Source organism: Carassius gibelio, chromosome B21, assembly GCF_023724105.1.
Source record: "Carassius gibelio isolate Cgi1373 ecotype wild population from Czech Republic chromosome B21, carGib1.2-hapl.c, whole genome shotgun sequence".
Lineage (NCBI taxonomy): Eukaryota > Metazoa > Chordata > Actinopteri > Cypriniformes > Cyprinidae > Carassius > Carassius gibelio.
This window is the reverse complement of record NC_068416.1, coordinates 15,587,425-15,603,312: the sequence shown is the minus strand read 5'-3', so window position 1 is coordinate 15,603,312 and position 15,888 is coordinate 15,587,425. Positions and strand designations below refer to the sequence as shown.

Here is a 15,888-nt window from a genome sequence, read left to right as displayed (position 1 = left end):
AGATTTTGCTGTTTTTCTTCTCAGATGTTTTGAAGATATTACTTACTCATTTTACTACAACCAGCAGAGGCGAGTTCTTAAATGCTTATCCAAATATGCTAAGTAGTTTTACAATATGGCATTGAGCCAAAGAGGATCAGGAAATGACTACATAAAAGTGTCTTTTCTTTTCTTCCTTTTTCCTCCCTCACTCTCTAAATGATTCACCAGTGCCATAATGAAATATTCAAATAACAAAGCCGATCGTTGTAGTGGATTCTCGGTCCCTAATTCATTGCTGGATTTAGCTACATTTTTCACATCTGCACTAACATTTAGACCAATAAATCATGTTTGAGAACAGCTGCTAATGAGCCGGTTGACATTAAAGCTGTTGAGAAGAGAATTGAGCCACCTGCAGAGAGCTCAACAGGCTATCCTTCCCCAGGTATTAACGATGAGAGCTGAAACACTTAACCAGTTTCTCTCCTGGACATGCTAATCTAGTGTGCATATATTTATATTTCACAAATAATAATAAAAAAATGTATACAAATAAAGAGAAGCAATAGTGCAAGTAATCACATGCAAGAGTAATAGCCTTCTGTCTTGACAGAAAATGCTAAAATTTGTTGAAGGAGGGCATGAAAATCATCACTTTAGCCCAGACCCCAGGTTTTTATATACTCTACAAAGAATAAAAATGATTCTCTTAAATTGCAACCATCTTGCATTAATTATTTCTTCAGTTCAATATTTTATGAATGTTTTATCTCTGCAATCAGTAATTTTTTACTCAACATAATAGCTCAGTGCAGCTCATTGTGGTGACAGGTATCACTCTGAGATATTCAGCTGAAGGTCACACCCCATGATGCCCGTGACTTGCCTCTTCTGTCTAATATGGGGGAGGAATAAAAGCTAATTATAAGAGGTGGCAGCCTAAGGCATCCCTCCACTCCTTGCTATCTCTTCATTCAGTCCTGTAGTTCATAATGTGTACAGCACACAATCTACGATAACAAGACTTTCTTCTGCCAGCATCCCCGATAAATCTGGATCAACTGTGGTAAGTCATTAAGATATATAAGCAGCATGTTGTGTTAAATATAAAGTTTTGTTTTTTAATATAATATAATACAGAAACTGTAATATAATGCGACAAACAGTTATGCCACATTATATTGTATTGCTTTGCAACTGTATAATTAAAATTTAGGTGGAGCTTTGATTTCCAAATGGAAATATATTCCTAGTAACAAAGTTTCCATGCTACATTTATGAAGTAAAAAGTTAACTCCCCTCAAAACTTTTCTAAAACTGCAGAAAACGTCCTACTGAAATGAATGGTTTATGTATTTTTAGAAATGTTTTGAGGAGAGTTAACTTTTTTCCTTCATAAATTAGCACAGAAACTTTGTTACTAGCAATATATTTTAATTTGGAAATCAAGCGCCACCTAAATTTGAATTATACAGTTGCAAAGCAATGCAATATAATGTGGCATAACTGTTTGTTGTATTATATTATTATATAAATTATATTATTATTAGACACCATATTGTTCAGCTTTTGAGCTAAAAGAAAACTGTGTGAATTTTTTGAAATTGTCAATTCAAATGTCAAAGTGTGAAGCATATTTTATGACTTTATATGAATAAGTGAGGAGATTATTTGTGGTCTCTAGAGGATGTATACACTCCTCTCTCCCACTGAGCCTCAACCAAAGCACAACCAGCTGAGACTAAGCAAAACAATTACTGCAACTCTGCAACAGAGATGACTTTAATAGCCTAGAGGAGCCAATAGTATTGTCTTCTTAGGGAACTAAAACATCAGACATCTGTAGAACTGGAGGTGAGTTGTTATCTACCAGATGCATTTAACTGGACTCTCCTGGGGTTTGTTTTGCTGTATTCCTGCAGGGTTCATTTGGTGTCTACAAGAGAGCAGTATGTCTAATAACATGGCCAAGATTGCAGATGCGCGAAAAACAGTGGAACAACTGAAATTGGAGGTTAATATTGACAGGATGATGGTAAGACGCATTTTTATGCTAATAATTTATGTTAGATTTATTCATTAACATACTCAATCACAAAATGATTTTAAATGATTCAACAGAAAAATAAAATATACAGAAAGGCACATTTATGGTATGTATCTCTTTGCACAGGTATCTAAAGCAGCAGCTGAGCTGATGGCTTACTGTGAGTCCAAAGCAAAAGAGGACCCCCTGGTGACCCCCGTACCATCCTCAGAAAATCCCTTCAGAGAGAAAAAAATATTCTGTACAATTTTGTAGATGCTATTTATTGGCTACAGGGTATATTGTATTATTTTCAAAATATCCCTTAGACCTTAAAGGGATAGTTCACCCAAAAATGACAATTCTGTCATTAGGTTAATTACTCACCCTAGTGTGGATCCAAACCCATAAGACTTCATTCATTTTAGGGAAACAAATGACATGCATAGAGAGCAATGTAACTCAAATGACCCAAGACCAAGAAACGCAGTAAGGACATAATTAAAATAGTCCATGTGACATCAGTGGTTCAACCGTAACTTTACAACGCTATGAGAATACTTTTTGTGTGAAAAATAATAATAATAATAATAATAATTATTATTATTATTATTATTTACTCAACAATTCCTCTGTGATGTTATAATGGATTATTTTACCAGTGTCCTTACTGAGAACATTTCAATTGCATTGCTCTCTATGGAGGGGGAGAAGCTCTCAGAATTCATTAAGAAATATCTTAATTTGTATTTCGAAGATGAACGAAGGTCCATACAGGTTTGGAACGACACGAGGGTGAGTAGTTAATGACAGAATTTAGATTTTAGGGTGAACTAACCCTTAAAGTCAAACGTTTAGTTGATTTCATAAATGTCTCCTAAATGTTAATGAATGTGAATACATCTCTACATGTCCCAGTAAGTTTTAGGCTACAAGAACAGGTTTCTTTGCGTTTTGGAATTTTTATTCGCTCAGTTCATGGTTTAGATAATAATTTAGCCTTCATTAATTATTTTTCCTCACGGTGGCGCTACAGTTTAAAAATGTTTGTTAATCTCCATTCATCCATACAGCTGATATGAATGTTTAGTGAGGTTGCTCAGCCTACATAACAGCAATAAAACAAGAGAGAGCAAAGTTCGTTCTGCTTAAGGTTTGTTTGTTGTATGTTCTTGTGAATCAGCTTCCGTGAATGGTTTATATATTAACATCCATTACTATTTCCTGTACAAATTCATCAATACCTACATACCTAAACAGATTTTTTTTTTACCCATTTTTTGTGTTAACTATCTTTTTAATATTTATGCTATATATTCTACAATGCTGCCTATATAAAAATATGAAATAAAAACAAACATATTTTGACAAAACAGCTGCGTACAGATAAACGTACCAGGAGCAGGTGGGCGGGGTCATCTTTTCTAAGTTGTTCGTTCTGTCAGTCAAGCACAAGAGGGGCGTGGTTATACATTATAACGCAAGGCAGGTGAGCAGGTGCGCTTTTTGAGGACAGGGAACTAGGATATTTCCATCACAAGACCTGCAGAGGAGCACTGGGCGCCCTGCCGTGACAACACAGGCCAGAGTTAAGGTAGAGTAAACAAACAAGATTACACCTTCAGCTCCATATGCTCATGTGTTGGTGGCCACATAATTAAATTATGGAAATTCGTACCAGAGATTATTGATTTATTTTATGAACTCGCCTATGTGAATATTAATACTGCACAGTCTCAAGCTCGAACAATCACTTAACTTGGGTGTTTCTTCTGATATTAGATCTGTACATTAATTACATTTAGTGGGTTATTGGGACAGTTTTGGCCAAAACAACAGTATTTCCAATTATTGTTACTATTGTAAAATTATCATAAATCACGTCTCTTTCAAACAAGCAAGAGATAAATATTCTTTAGTTTTTTTTTTTTTTTTTTTTTAATGAAAGTGGATGGCCCATGTTTAATTTCAGTAACAAAAACCAATGTAGTTGTATTTTTATCCAAAACTGTAGTTACTATGGTAAATGGGCTGCTTCAAGTATTCTGCTACACTACTGCGCTGAGACAATAGCCGACTTGATTCATTTGCAAAACAATACAATCTTACCTACCGGGAAAAACTTGATTTCCAACCTTACTGACAGCTAAATGTGACAGCGACAAGGAGAACTCCTTAAGATACTTCATGTTTAAAGGTGTGGGGTTTCTGGTGCGTCAGGGTGCAGCAAGATTAAAAGTGGATTATAGGAATTTAACTATGTCTGATCTTTATTAGAAAGAGCTTTATAAGACAAATTATTTATAGCTGATATGGATCCCAACCTGTTACCTGTGGCCAGTTGAATAAACGTAGCAGCTATATGTTAAGACTGTGTCTTAATAACTAGTTTCACCAACTAGTTGCTAGCCAAGAGATAACCAGACTTACTTTTTAGATTCAAATTAGACCCTTCTCCCTTTTTATAACTGACTTTGAAAAGTTAAGACCTTAAATAAGTCTTAAATAATTAATGACCAACTTCTTAAGACTAGTCTAAGCTAATATCCTTTCTCTGATATGAGCATCATAAGTATACATTTCTATCAATTTTTCGTCCAGGTCCTATGAAAACCAGTTTAAACAAGGCTCTAGTTGCTGGAGGTTACTTTTATATATTTTGTTGTAGTCGACATTGAAATATTTACATTTTTGACATATTAGAATTGTTTTTTTTGTTTTCAGGGGTATAATGGCCAACTTCAAGGGACATGCATTACCTGGTACATTCTTCCTGCTGTTTGGCCTGTGGTGGTCAATAAAGTACCCGTTCCGACAGATACAGAGGAAAAAAGAGAGGCAACATGGGGACAGAGACAGACAAATGCACACTGTACTCAGCCGCATAGATTTAATCGAAGGAGCTCTGAAGATCTTTTTTGCATTTGTTGGTGAGCTGCAAATCACATACACAATTCTTTCCCCTGGTTTCCTATCTAATTTCCTATATAATAGTGAAAGAACGAGGATGACGAGGTAAAATATTCACTGTGCTAATAAAATGAACATTTATTTATACATACACGTTTCAAATTTTATGAATAAATAATTTTTAATCGGCTTTCTTTTAAAATAAGTGAAATTTACACTGAAATCTGTCCCCAGGAATCATGGCAGAGCAGTTTGTGCCTGATGGCCCTCACGCACATCTGTATCAGGGCGGCTGGGTGAAGCTGATGAACTGGCAGCACAGCACCATGTACTTGTTCTTCGGTATCTCTGGCATCGCGGATGTTCTCAGCATGTCTTCTCGCCACGTTCCAGTCGGTCTTGACCGTCTCTCCCTTTCTTTGGCTCTCTTTGTGGAAGGTATCAAACAAAATGAGCCATTAATGAAGTGAATATGCAGCGATATCCCACCATTGAGCTTCCTGAAATGTCATGGCTTCTCCCTTCCAGGGTTCCTTTTCTATTTCCATGTCCACAATCGTCCTCCTCTGGACCAGCACATTCACTCTCTGCTTCTGTTTGCGGTGTTTGGTGGAGCCGCCAGCACACTGATGGAGGTGTTTAAGCGAGATAACACAGTGCTGGAACTTCTTAGGTGCAGTTTGGCCTTCCTACAAGGCACATGGTTTTATCAGGTAAAGACAACATTAGGTGTAGAAAAATCTGGTTTAAAACGAGAAATGACGTCATTACAATATGAAGATGTGTCGCTGTGTTTCAGATCGGGTTTGTGCTGTATCCTCTTAATGGAGAAGAGTGGGATCTGGAAAGACATGATAACATCATGTTCATCACCATGTGTTTCTGCTGGCATTACGCTGTGGCTCTAATTGTTGTGGGCATCTGCTACTGTGGAGTTTTTTGGTAGGTGGACACCATTTTGGATGAATCAAACCGTTTCCACTATTTCATTGTGCTTACCCTGTGCACATGATCTTTCCAGGTGTTCAAAATGGTGTGAAGGAAGGAAGCTCGGTGACATGGAGTTGGGCCTCAGAAAGAGCGCCACCTCGGATTCTAGCTCCCAGAAGGCTTTGCTCCAGGAATCAGATGAAGAGTAACAAGAGTTTGTGATGACTGCCAAGACTGAATGCAAAGCTTTTTCTAGCAAGCTGACTATCTAATAGAACTATATGAGCTTATGTTTGCACCATTTCACTGCAAAATATTCTCAAAAGCGCTCATGCTGAAAATATCATATCCAAATGGACTTGTAAATAATGTGGTTGTCACAGGTGTCAGAAGCACCTGGAAGGACCCTGAGATTTGCCAAACTAGAGGTACAGAATAGATCACCATATTATTTCAGGATATAAAACACATTTGAATGATGTTCACTCCTAAATACCTGTAATAGTTGCATAATAATGCATTCAGATGTTTTATAATAAAATGTAAATGAACATACAACCATGTGACTGTTTGTCAGTTTGATTTATGTTACTGACCACATGTAAACGAAGTGGCCCAAAACAGGCAAATTTGTAGTTTTACATATACATCATTTAAATACAGGGTTAAGTCCTAGATTCAATTCGGTTTAGTTAACGTAACAGTTGTTTTTATTTGATTTGTTAAGCACAATTTTTTATTTATCATAACTGGCTACTGAATATAAACAGTACTCCTTAAATGACCTTTCTTTAGAGGAACATATGATATGAAAAGTACAAATAAACAAACTGGCCTCTGTGAACATGTCAACAGCTTCTATCTAGAGGGAGAAACCATTCGCTTGAACAAAGTTCATAGATTGATACCTTTTTTTCCTTACAATATATCAGCATTCAAATCAAACTTCCTTTTTCAACATATAACTGAAATGCTGGGAACGAAGTTACAGAAATGCTGCATCAGGACAATCTGACACTGCTTTGCCCATACGCAAGCTTCTTGGGAAAGTATACTCTTTTTGTTTTGAGGACTATGCTTATTTGGTATGATGTTTTATCTTAATCTGAAGAGAAATTGCTAGAGCGATTGTCCTTTAACTATTGTGCTTCTCATTGGGGTCTAGGTTTGTCTTTGGTGAAGGTGCAGTAGAGACCACTACCGTCGACACTGTGGATTTCGGAGAGCTGGTGGCTGTGCGCTGTTGAGCTGATACCGTCTGGATTCGAACCTAGGGCAGAGAAGCATAATCGGTTAACTCACATGTATGGTTTGGCTTGTAAGACCAGTTCTAGGTCATTTAGAAGTGAGCTGGTAAAGTCTGATGAGTCAACCTGTGTGGGCTGTCCCTGCTGCTGTAGCTGCTGCAGCTGTTGAGCAGTCACAAAGCTGACAGGCTTGTTCCCAGCAATCAACTTGGTGCCTGCTGGCATGGTAGTTAGGATAATGTTCCTCCCCAGATTGCTGATACTAAAAACAGAAGACATATTTGCCATTTCAGCTGATAGGGAACATAAATAAAAAAAGGCTGCCATATAAGATGACTGTTTGTTTACTATTAGATGATGATGAAACAGAATGCTCACTTGGTACTTATGTTCCCTTTAAGTATGGGAGTAGTGACCACACTCTTATTTTTCAAGGGGTGGCTGAGGACAGATTGAGGCACCGTGATCCTTGTGGGAAGTTTTCCCTGAAAAGAGCAAAGATTAGAATTTCAGTCATCATGGTAACAGGCAGTTATGTAAAACAGACAGTGGCTTCGCTCCAGATTCTACATTGATAGACATCATCCTAACTGAAATTAAACCCCAGATTTGCCAGAACAATAACAGTAGCAAAAATTACTCTCCATTTTGATCAGTGAATTATGTTCTACAAAAACGAGCAGTATGTATTTGTGACTTTTATTATATTTCATAGTTTTATATTAATAGTATTCATGATTAAATCAATTAAGTATCTTTATAATCATATTTTTACATTTTTAACTAAGCTTGTTATGGGAATGCATTTTCTACAAATGCATACATGCAATGCTGCCTTTTAGATTCAACAAATTCAAATCAATTACTAATGTATTAACATAAATTATGCTCTTTTGAACTTTCTATTCATCAGAGAATCCAAAAAAAAAAAAAAAAAAAAAAAAAAATGGTTTTACGGTTCCTAAAAAAACAAAAAGCATTTTTTTTTTTATACTGATTAACATGGATCATGTGACACTGAAGACTGCAGTAGTGGCTGCTGCAAATTCCGCTTTGTCATCAAATAAATTACATTTTAAAATAGAGAAGAGTTATTATAAATTAAAATAATATTTATAAGTATAAATAATATAAATAAGTGCATTTTTGATCTAAATGCAAAAATAAATTTCTGAACTAAACGCAATCTTGGTGAAAATAAATTGCAACAATTTATTTTATTTTTAATTGACTGTCTAAACATATTATGATTCCAAATGACAAAAATGATTAAAAACTTTTTTTTTTTTCAAACAACCTTATTTTTAATGGTGTTAATGAAACATATTCTAATAGATAAACGTACAGCTTGTGTGGCTACTACAGTAGTAGTGACAGGCACCTGTCTGACCGCGACCGCAGCAGTGCCCAGTGAAAGCGTAGAGCTTGTGCCTGCAGGCCTCAGCGTCACGCCTTTAGCCCCTCCCACTGCACTGGTGGCTATGGTCACAATGGCCGCCCCTGATGATACAGTGACAGGCTTTGTACTTGTGGTGGTCTTGCTGATTGAGACAGTCTGACCTGTTTTCTGAGGGACCACACCAAGGTTTGGCACTATTCGAATAGTGGTGCCAGCTTTAGAGTCAGGCGAGTTGACAGTGGAGAATGTGCGGGCCTTGTGGTCAGCCATAGTGACGACCAAGGTGGGCATGAGGCGGATGGCGGTGTCACAGGTGGCTTTCTGCTTGGGGTGAACCTTCACTAGGGTGGCCGGTGCTTTGGCAGCCAGGTTCTCAGCTGTTGCAGAGGCAGGAGGTGAGGGCTGTGGTGGAGACACATGTAGTGTGGCAGAGACGCTCTTGCTGCCTGAGCTGGTAGCACTGCTCAGCATGTCTGGAGTGAGTTTGACAGTGGCCACTGGAGATTTAGTGAGAGTGGCCATCATGTCCGGGGTGATGCGAAGTACCGTCTGACCTTTGGCGTCGGTCGTAATTGAGGAGGGGGGCAAGCGGAGCACATCCTTCCCCTGAATTCGGAGGTTAGTGGCAGTGAGAGGGATCCCTGCCCCACTCTGGGTTTTTACACCTAATTGACCAGTTATTGCAACCTGGTTGAAACAAAAGAGAGTGAGATTTAGCATGGACATAAAATAGATAATATCTGCCATTTATCACACTGTGTTTTAATTAGAGATGTACAGATACATTCTGGCCAATAAAGATAAGTCTGCATTTATTTTCATGTATATATATATATATATATATATATATATATATATATATATATATATATTCAGGGAAAATCATATATAAGCCATCGATCCTAGAAACTACTGAAAAATGAATATTTATTTTGCATTTGAAATGATAAGTACTTTTAATGACTAATTGATTTAAATTCCATTAATTACAAACAAAGAAGTTAACACTGGCAATTATCAGTTTACACGTTCAATTTCATAGAATAATACATTGAATTTACATTTCTTATGAATACTGTAAAGAAGAAAAAAAAATCTCACATCAAAGTGGTTTAGCTGTAGTTCTTGAAAAACATTTTTTAAAAATATATATTTTTTTACTTTTAATTAATATAAAGGGGGTAAAAGTAGTAAAAACAGCAAAACATGGTAACATTCAAAATGTTGACATTTTCTGCACATTCAGTAATTAATGAGGAGTTACTGATCGGATACAATATGGTTTTAGTTTAAAAATATTAAGTTTTATTAAAAATGTTACGATTTGTAAGCTCATATTTTAACATGCCCTGGGAATATAAGAAGTGTGTACAGTTTTGTAATGCAATAGGAGGGTTAAGTAAGTGTAAGATGACAGCAAGGGTAATCTAAAAGCAAAAACAGGCATGTCTGATGTAGATATCCAACATCTGATATCTAATATTGTCCAATAACCATATATTCATATGTTCCCATATATCATGCATCCACTGTTTATTCCTGGTGTAAACAGAGTCTAATGCAGTTTGAACCTGAACACACGCCATCTGTTCATACTACACTAAATACACAAACATTATTGTAATCTGAGATGCTGTAGTGCACCTGCGTGATGCTCTTTCCATGGGCCACAGTGACCAGCACCCGGATTTGGTGAGGGCTCCGATGCACTAATGTGGTGGCCTAGCCTGCAGAGGATGTCTTAAGACCGGCCTGAGCAGTGACCACACGCACCTGAGGTAGAGAACCAGTAGCAGCAGAGTGTGCCACTACCCGAGTTGCAGGCTGTGGAAAGGCTTGCTGGGAAACCTGTGGGCCAGGCTGACTAGCAGATAGCAATGTTCCTAACTGAGGCATGGAAGGAGGAGACACCAGCAGGACACTGGGTAAAAAAAGATTAATTTCATTATGATAATTAAAGTCAAATAATAAAGAATGGAGCATGTGATCAACAGTACAGCTAAATCCTCTGTGTGACACTCTCTCTCTCTCTCTCGCTCTCTACATTTGAACAGTCAAATACTTAAACTAACAACAAAACATTCTTGCCAGATTGTCGTAGCATAGTCAGAATGACCTCCTTTACTAGGTTCATAAATGGTCGTCCATAAAATTTGTTGCTGTTTTGTTCCTAAATGCATCTACTTTTGGCGCCATTACGCAAATATTTCCACATAGTGACGCAGACATGTGGGGGCATGTTTAAACGAGCAATTTTAGGGGGGCGTGGCAGATTCTTAACTTTGATAAATAATATCTCTTTGGTTTTGAGACTTTAGTCTTTGCAACTTCAGATATCTTATCTATGCACAATCCACTTGTAACACTCCAAATAGAAAGGAAAACTCGCATCATACCCTTTAAAAAGTTACTCTGAATTTGTCTCTGTGAGATAAGAAATAGTTCAACCAAAAAAGGAAACAGTTTCATTACCTCACCCTCATGTTGTTTTTAAAACCTGCATGACTTGATCAGAAAATGAAAGACTAAGGATTTCAGTAGAATAAACATTCTCTGGAATGTTTCATTCCCTCAGTGTCCCACAGACGGCAGTCATATGGGAAATTGAAAAAGACAAACTGAAGACGAAAAAGTAATGACAAGATTTACATTTATGGTTGAGCTAACTATAAAGGAATTGGATTTGCCAGATTCACTCCTAAGGGAAATTCCTTCTTAGTTGTTTATCAGCCACTGACCTTGGAGTGCTTTTGACGGGTTCTGGGGGGCCTACTTTGGTTGGAGTAGCTGCTGTGGAAGGGACGGGTGATTTAGGGGTTCCAAGTGTGCTTGGTGCTGGGGTGGAGGGAGATTGAGACAAACTGGCAGCTGCAATGGCTACTCCTTCACTCCCTGAGCTCTGACCAGCCTCGACAATATCAGAGGAGGATGAGTGTGGAAGATCTTACAGGTTTGGGGACTGGTTTGGGCTTCTGCTGCAGAGCTTTCTTGGCCTTGGCAGCTGCAGCCTGGGCCTGGTGTATTCGCTCTGATTTAAGAGATTCACGTTTAGTATCTGGATCTATTTTACATTGAATCAGGCATGTAACTAGACAATATTTTAGGCAACCTCTTCCTTTGAAACTTTATTTGCATAGTTATTCGAGAATCAGGAAACATTCTGGAAGCATCTGGTGCGCTGGGTTATGTCTCAGAGAAATGGCCAAATTCCAGCTTGTTTGTTGCAGTGTTGTTATTAACCACAACATGATAATTTAAATAAAGCTAAAAAAAAAATATATATATATATATGTATAAATATATGATGAACAATTTACTATTTTAAAATGTCAGTTAACTGCCAAGGCAACATTTGTAAGTTTAAGATGAAATGCTACAATGACTATAACTGCAATAAAAATAAACAAATGTTATATAGAAATATATATATACATATAAAAACAATAACTATTAAAATTAACAAAATTACTTAAAAAATGAAAACTTAAAATATAAAAACAAAAGCTATTTGTTAAAAATACAATAGTACATAAGTAATACTAAAATTACACTGGTTTTGGTACCATCCTGTCATGTCTTATTTGCAGGTTCATATTTACTAATTGCAGCATATGGAAACATGATACAGCCTGCTATTCTCCAAATACAAAACCTGTTCTACTTGTCGGCAATATAAATGGGATTCTGTAGTGAAGTGTGACAGCAAGCACACATACTGATCCACAATCTGCCTGAGGCAATGAAACCTTTTTGATTTTATGTAAATGTACTGGTTACAGCCAGGGTTGCTCACCTAATTCCTCCTGGCTCCGGTCCCTGTGGAGGTAGATCCACAGCTTGCGGCCGATGTCGTATTTCACGCAAGGGTCTTTTTTCGTAGTGCAGGCGATCGAGGGCACCGCTCACCACCGTGTTAACCTAAAAATGGACAAAATGAGTTAAGTGTTACAATGACTAATGTGTTAAAACAGTAAATACGGCAGCATAAAACACATCTGACCTGAGCGCTGGTGACATCAGGGGCCAAGAACTGGGAGTCCTTGAGTAATTCACAAATCTCAGCTCTAGTACCTTCTCCGTTAGGAAGCCTGGCAGCAGCATCTCGCACTGTTTTTTGCAAACAGAACATTTTTTAATTCAAGACCATTCAAATCTGACTTTCCCAGGGTTCTTGTCATTCCAAACTCATTTGAACTTCCTTTCCTACTGACCATTCTTTTCATAATAATTAGAGAAATGGGTAAGGAAAGACAGAAGAATTCTTATTTTGGTGAACTATCCCTGATAACTGTAATTATTTTGAGGAACTAACACCAGAAATTGGGAAGAAAAAAGGATCTTAATAAGTAACTGTGATGAGTGGGGCGGGGCCGAGAGCCGTGGGAACGGAACGAGGCCGGTGGAGTGATTGAGAAATGAGCGAAACCTGCTCGACTCACCCGTCCCGAGTCCCACGGAGGAGATGGAAGGATATAAAACAGGAGCGATGACAGTGAACACATCCTTAACAGAACTGTAAAAAGAAAAAAAGAGAGGACCCAGTGGTTACCAAGAGATAGTATGGTGACATAAGCTGGTCTGTCAGAGCGCAGTAAAGAATGCTCTCGTGCTTTGTTTTATTCCTTGTCAAAAACTCCCTTGACTGGTCCCACCACAGACTCAAAGCCGTGCAATCGGTAAATGAAATCTTTATGCGGTTGATCATAACGCTGCTGCTCCTAAAAACACAAACACTCCATTGACTGAAAGAATAATAACAGACTACGTTCCACAAGCGGTACAACAATGTAAAAAAAATGCGTTTGACAGCATGCCTTTTTAGGGTAGGTGAGACCCAAGTACTAAACTGCTCTTGAAAAACATGCCTCTCCTCTCCTGTACTAGGCCTCACCACATACTCAGTCCACCTAATAAAGAACAGGAAAAAAACAGCATAAAAAAATTACATGTGCACCAGTCGCAACTAAAAAGACAAAGGAGTTGTTGTTCAAGTATGACACTTATGGTTAAGTAAACACACGGTAATCCACTGACAAACTCACACTCTGGGTGTTGGAGGAGCAAGCTCTGCGGTTTCCTCTCCCTCTTGCTGTAAAACAAACATAACAGAAACAGAAATCAGCAAGTGTGCCACTACATCTTTGTGAGAAAGCATAGAAGACGTTTACTACCTTGACAATCACATGATGCTTTGACTCCAGCCATACCTGGCACAGGGCACTTAGATCTTTGTCTGCTTCCTGACTTGGACCTGTACATATCAGTGTGAAGAAATGCACACTACTGGGGGTTTTGATGTACATGAATGAACCAGAGTATGAAATGTATGAATTTACATATTTAATCTAAAAGCCCCTTCATCTGAAAGACACTCATTTAAAAATGTGTTTTGTAGACACAAATAAGATGGAATGCTTTTACAAAAGTTATGTTTTAACCTTTTTATCAAAGGAGGGCACACAACTGTTCAATAAGACTTTTTCTAATTGCTATTATTCTGCAATAATTCATTAGTCACTTTGATTAATGTAATGAATTCTTGATTCTTAAAAGTAATTTTAAAAAGTCATACAGATTAGTTTTGCACACTGCAGTTAGAATATCACTTTTGTAAAAGCATTTAATTTATATTTGTCCACAAATGTATCCTGAAAAATCACCTTTTCCACAAAAATATTAAGCAGCACGATTTTTTTTTACATCATTGATAACCAAAAAGGTTTCATGGGCACCAAATCAGTATATCAGAATGTCTGTAATTCTGAATGATTTTAAAATATATTAACATTTTATATTCTCATAATATTTCACAATATTACTGTTTTGATTGCATTTTTATTTATCAAAATAAATTTACTTTCCAAGCGCAAACTTTTGAATGGTAGTGTATTATGCAACCCAATACATTTAAACAGCCTATGTTTCCATTCAAAATCATACCTATCCATTTCCATTGCTGGGAAAGTTCCTTGAACTCCACAAAAGGTACGAAGCCAGTAGGCAGAGCCATTACACCAGCTGACAGGAAACAAAGACATCAAGCACAAGTCCAGCTATCAACATGTATCATTCAAATTCAAATTATAAATAATAAATGACAGCTTCAGGAAATTTTCATTTAAAAAATGTTTCAGGTATACCTTTGCTCTCTCCAGCAAGAAACTGTAGAGCAGAAACTACCAACTCTGACCAGCAGAGGGCCAAAGAGAACCATGGGTTGAGTGTGCTGGCTGGAGATGACTGCCACTGTTGGACCTTCTCCTCCACCTGAGAGCAAAAATAAACGGGACAATACTTAATTCATGTTAAGGGTGAGCAGCAAGATCAGTGAAATACTATTAAACTCCCTTCAGCTATTTCTGCAAACATGATATTTCAGATTTTAAGTTTGTGTCACATGATTCTTCAGAAATTATTCTGAAATTATGATTTATTGTCATTTTTGATCAACTTAGTGAGTCCTTTGCATAATAGAAATTTATCATCATCTATGGGCCTTTTGTACAAAAGTAAAATGGGTTAGTATGAGATATTTAAATGCTGAGAGATGTGTACAAAGTATCTTATGTACAGTAGAAAGACCTACTCTTCTTTAACGCTTTGTGGAGGAGAAGTGGGGACATCAGTAAGACCTGGGTTCATGGAAGCCTCACACATCTGAATATCACAGACCTCCTCTGATTCCATTTTTATAGGCCGCATCTTTTTCTTCCTCCTCTCTTCCTTTATCTTCTTCTTAGGTCCAGCCAGGTCAAATATGTCTACTGGTCAAAAGCACAGACACGGAGCACATCGATTTCCACCTGCTGCGATAATTCATGCATTTCATATTTAAGAGAAGCATCATTCTCACTTGTAACAGATCCTTTTTTGCCAATGTTGATTCGAGTCATGATATCACCAAGATTGAGGTCAGAGGTCATGAGGTCAGGGTTATCCTAAAATTTACATCATTACTTATTTCTATCTTGTCTTTTAGTGCCTTGTTTTTCAGTGTTTTAGAAGCGACAGACCCCCAAACATAGTCACCCTCATGGGAGGGACCCCCCACCCTCCTAAAATTTAAAAGGCAGTTATATATTTTCATGTACCAAGTAATAACTTTATACTGTGAACATATGGGTGTGTGTGTGTGTGTGTGTGTGTGTGTGTGTGAATACTGTTAATGTGTGTGTACAGGTATTTACTAGGCTATAACAACCAAATGTCCCTACAAGTACAGTAATTAATACCAGTATATTTTGAGCTTGTGGGGACATTTTTTGGTCCCCTTAAGGAAACAGGCTCATAAATCACACAGAATAAAGTGTTTTGGAAATCTAAAAATGCCTTCAGTATTTGTGAGGGGTAGGTTTAAGTGCAGGGTTAGAGGATAGAAAATATATTTTGTACAG

The 15,888-nt window shown here is 37.4% G+C and overlaps 2 protein-coding genes and 1 pseudogene across 2 annotated transcripts; 2 read left to right on the top strand and 1 right to left on the bottom strand.

Moving 5' to 3' along the window:
* The first annotated feature begins 916 nt into the window (after positions 1-916).
* Positions 917-2,590, top strand: LOC127986406 (guanine nucleotide-binding protein G(I)/G(S)/G(O) subunit gamma-8-like). The gene is made up of 3 exons (XM_052588645.1): positions 917-1,048; positions 1,905-2,017; positions 2,156-2,590. Exons 2-3 carry the CDS (start codon positions 1,934-1,936, stop codon positions 2,282-2,284), a joined length of 213 nt encoding a protein of 70 aa, XP_052444605.1. The 5' UTR covers positions 917-1,048; positions 1,905-1,933; the 3' UTR covers positions 2,285-2,590.
* An 874-nt stretch (positions 2,591-3,464) lies between these two features.
* On the top strand, positions 3,465-6,406 carry tmem45b (transmembrane protein 45B). The gene is made up of 6 exons (XM_052587437.1): positions 3,465-3,602; positions 4,733-4,938; positions 5,153-5,356; positions 5,447-5,631; positions 5,718-5,860; positions 5,940-6,406. The coding sequence occupies exons 2-6, from the start codon at positions 4,740-4,742 to the stop codon at positions 6,055-6,057; spliced, it is 849 nt and encodes a 282-aa protein (XP_052443397.1). The 5' UTR covers positions 3,465-3,602; positions 4,733-4,739; the 3' UTR covers positions 6,058-6,406.
* Positions 6,407-6,500: 94 nt separating this feature from the next.
* On the bottom strand, positions 6,501-15,529 carry LOC127985586 (nuclear factor related to kappa-B-binding protein-like; annotated as a pseudogene).
* Between the last annotated feature and the right edge of the window lie 359 nt (positions 15,530-15,888).

Excerpts from the sequence above, each read along its gene's own strand:
- LOC127986406 (XM_052588645.1), top strand. The coding sequence starts at position 1,934 with ATGTCTAATAACATGGCCAAGATTGCAGATGCGCGAAAAACAGTGGAA. Across the intron at positions 2,018-2,155 it reads TTAATATTGACAGGATGATG|GTATCTAAAGCAGCAGCTGA; the intron begins GTAAGACGCATT and ends CTCTTTGCACAG.
- tmem45b (XM_052587437.1), top strand. The coding sequence starts at position 4,740 with ATGGCCAACTTCAAGGGACATGCATTACCTGGTACATTCTTCCTGCTG. Across the intron at positions 5,357-5,446 it reads TTTGGCTCTCTTTGTGGAAG|GGTTCCTTTTCTATTTCCAT; the intron begins GTATCAAACAAA and ends TCTCCCTTCCAG. Across the intron at positions 5,861-5,939 it reads TGCTACTGTGGAGTTTTTTG|GTGTTCAAAATGGTGTGAAG; the intron begins GTAGGTGGACAC and ends TGATCTTTCCAG.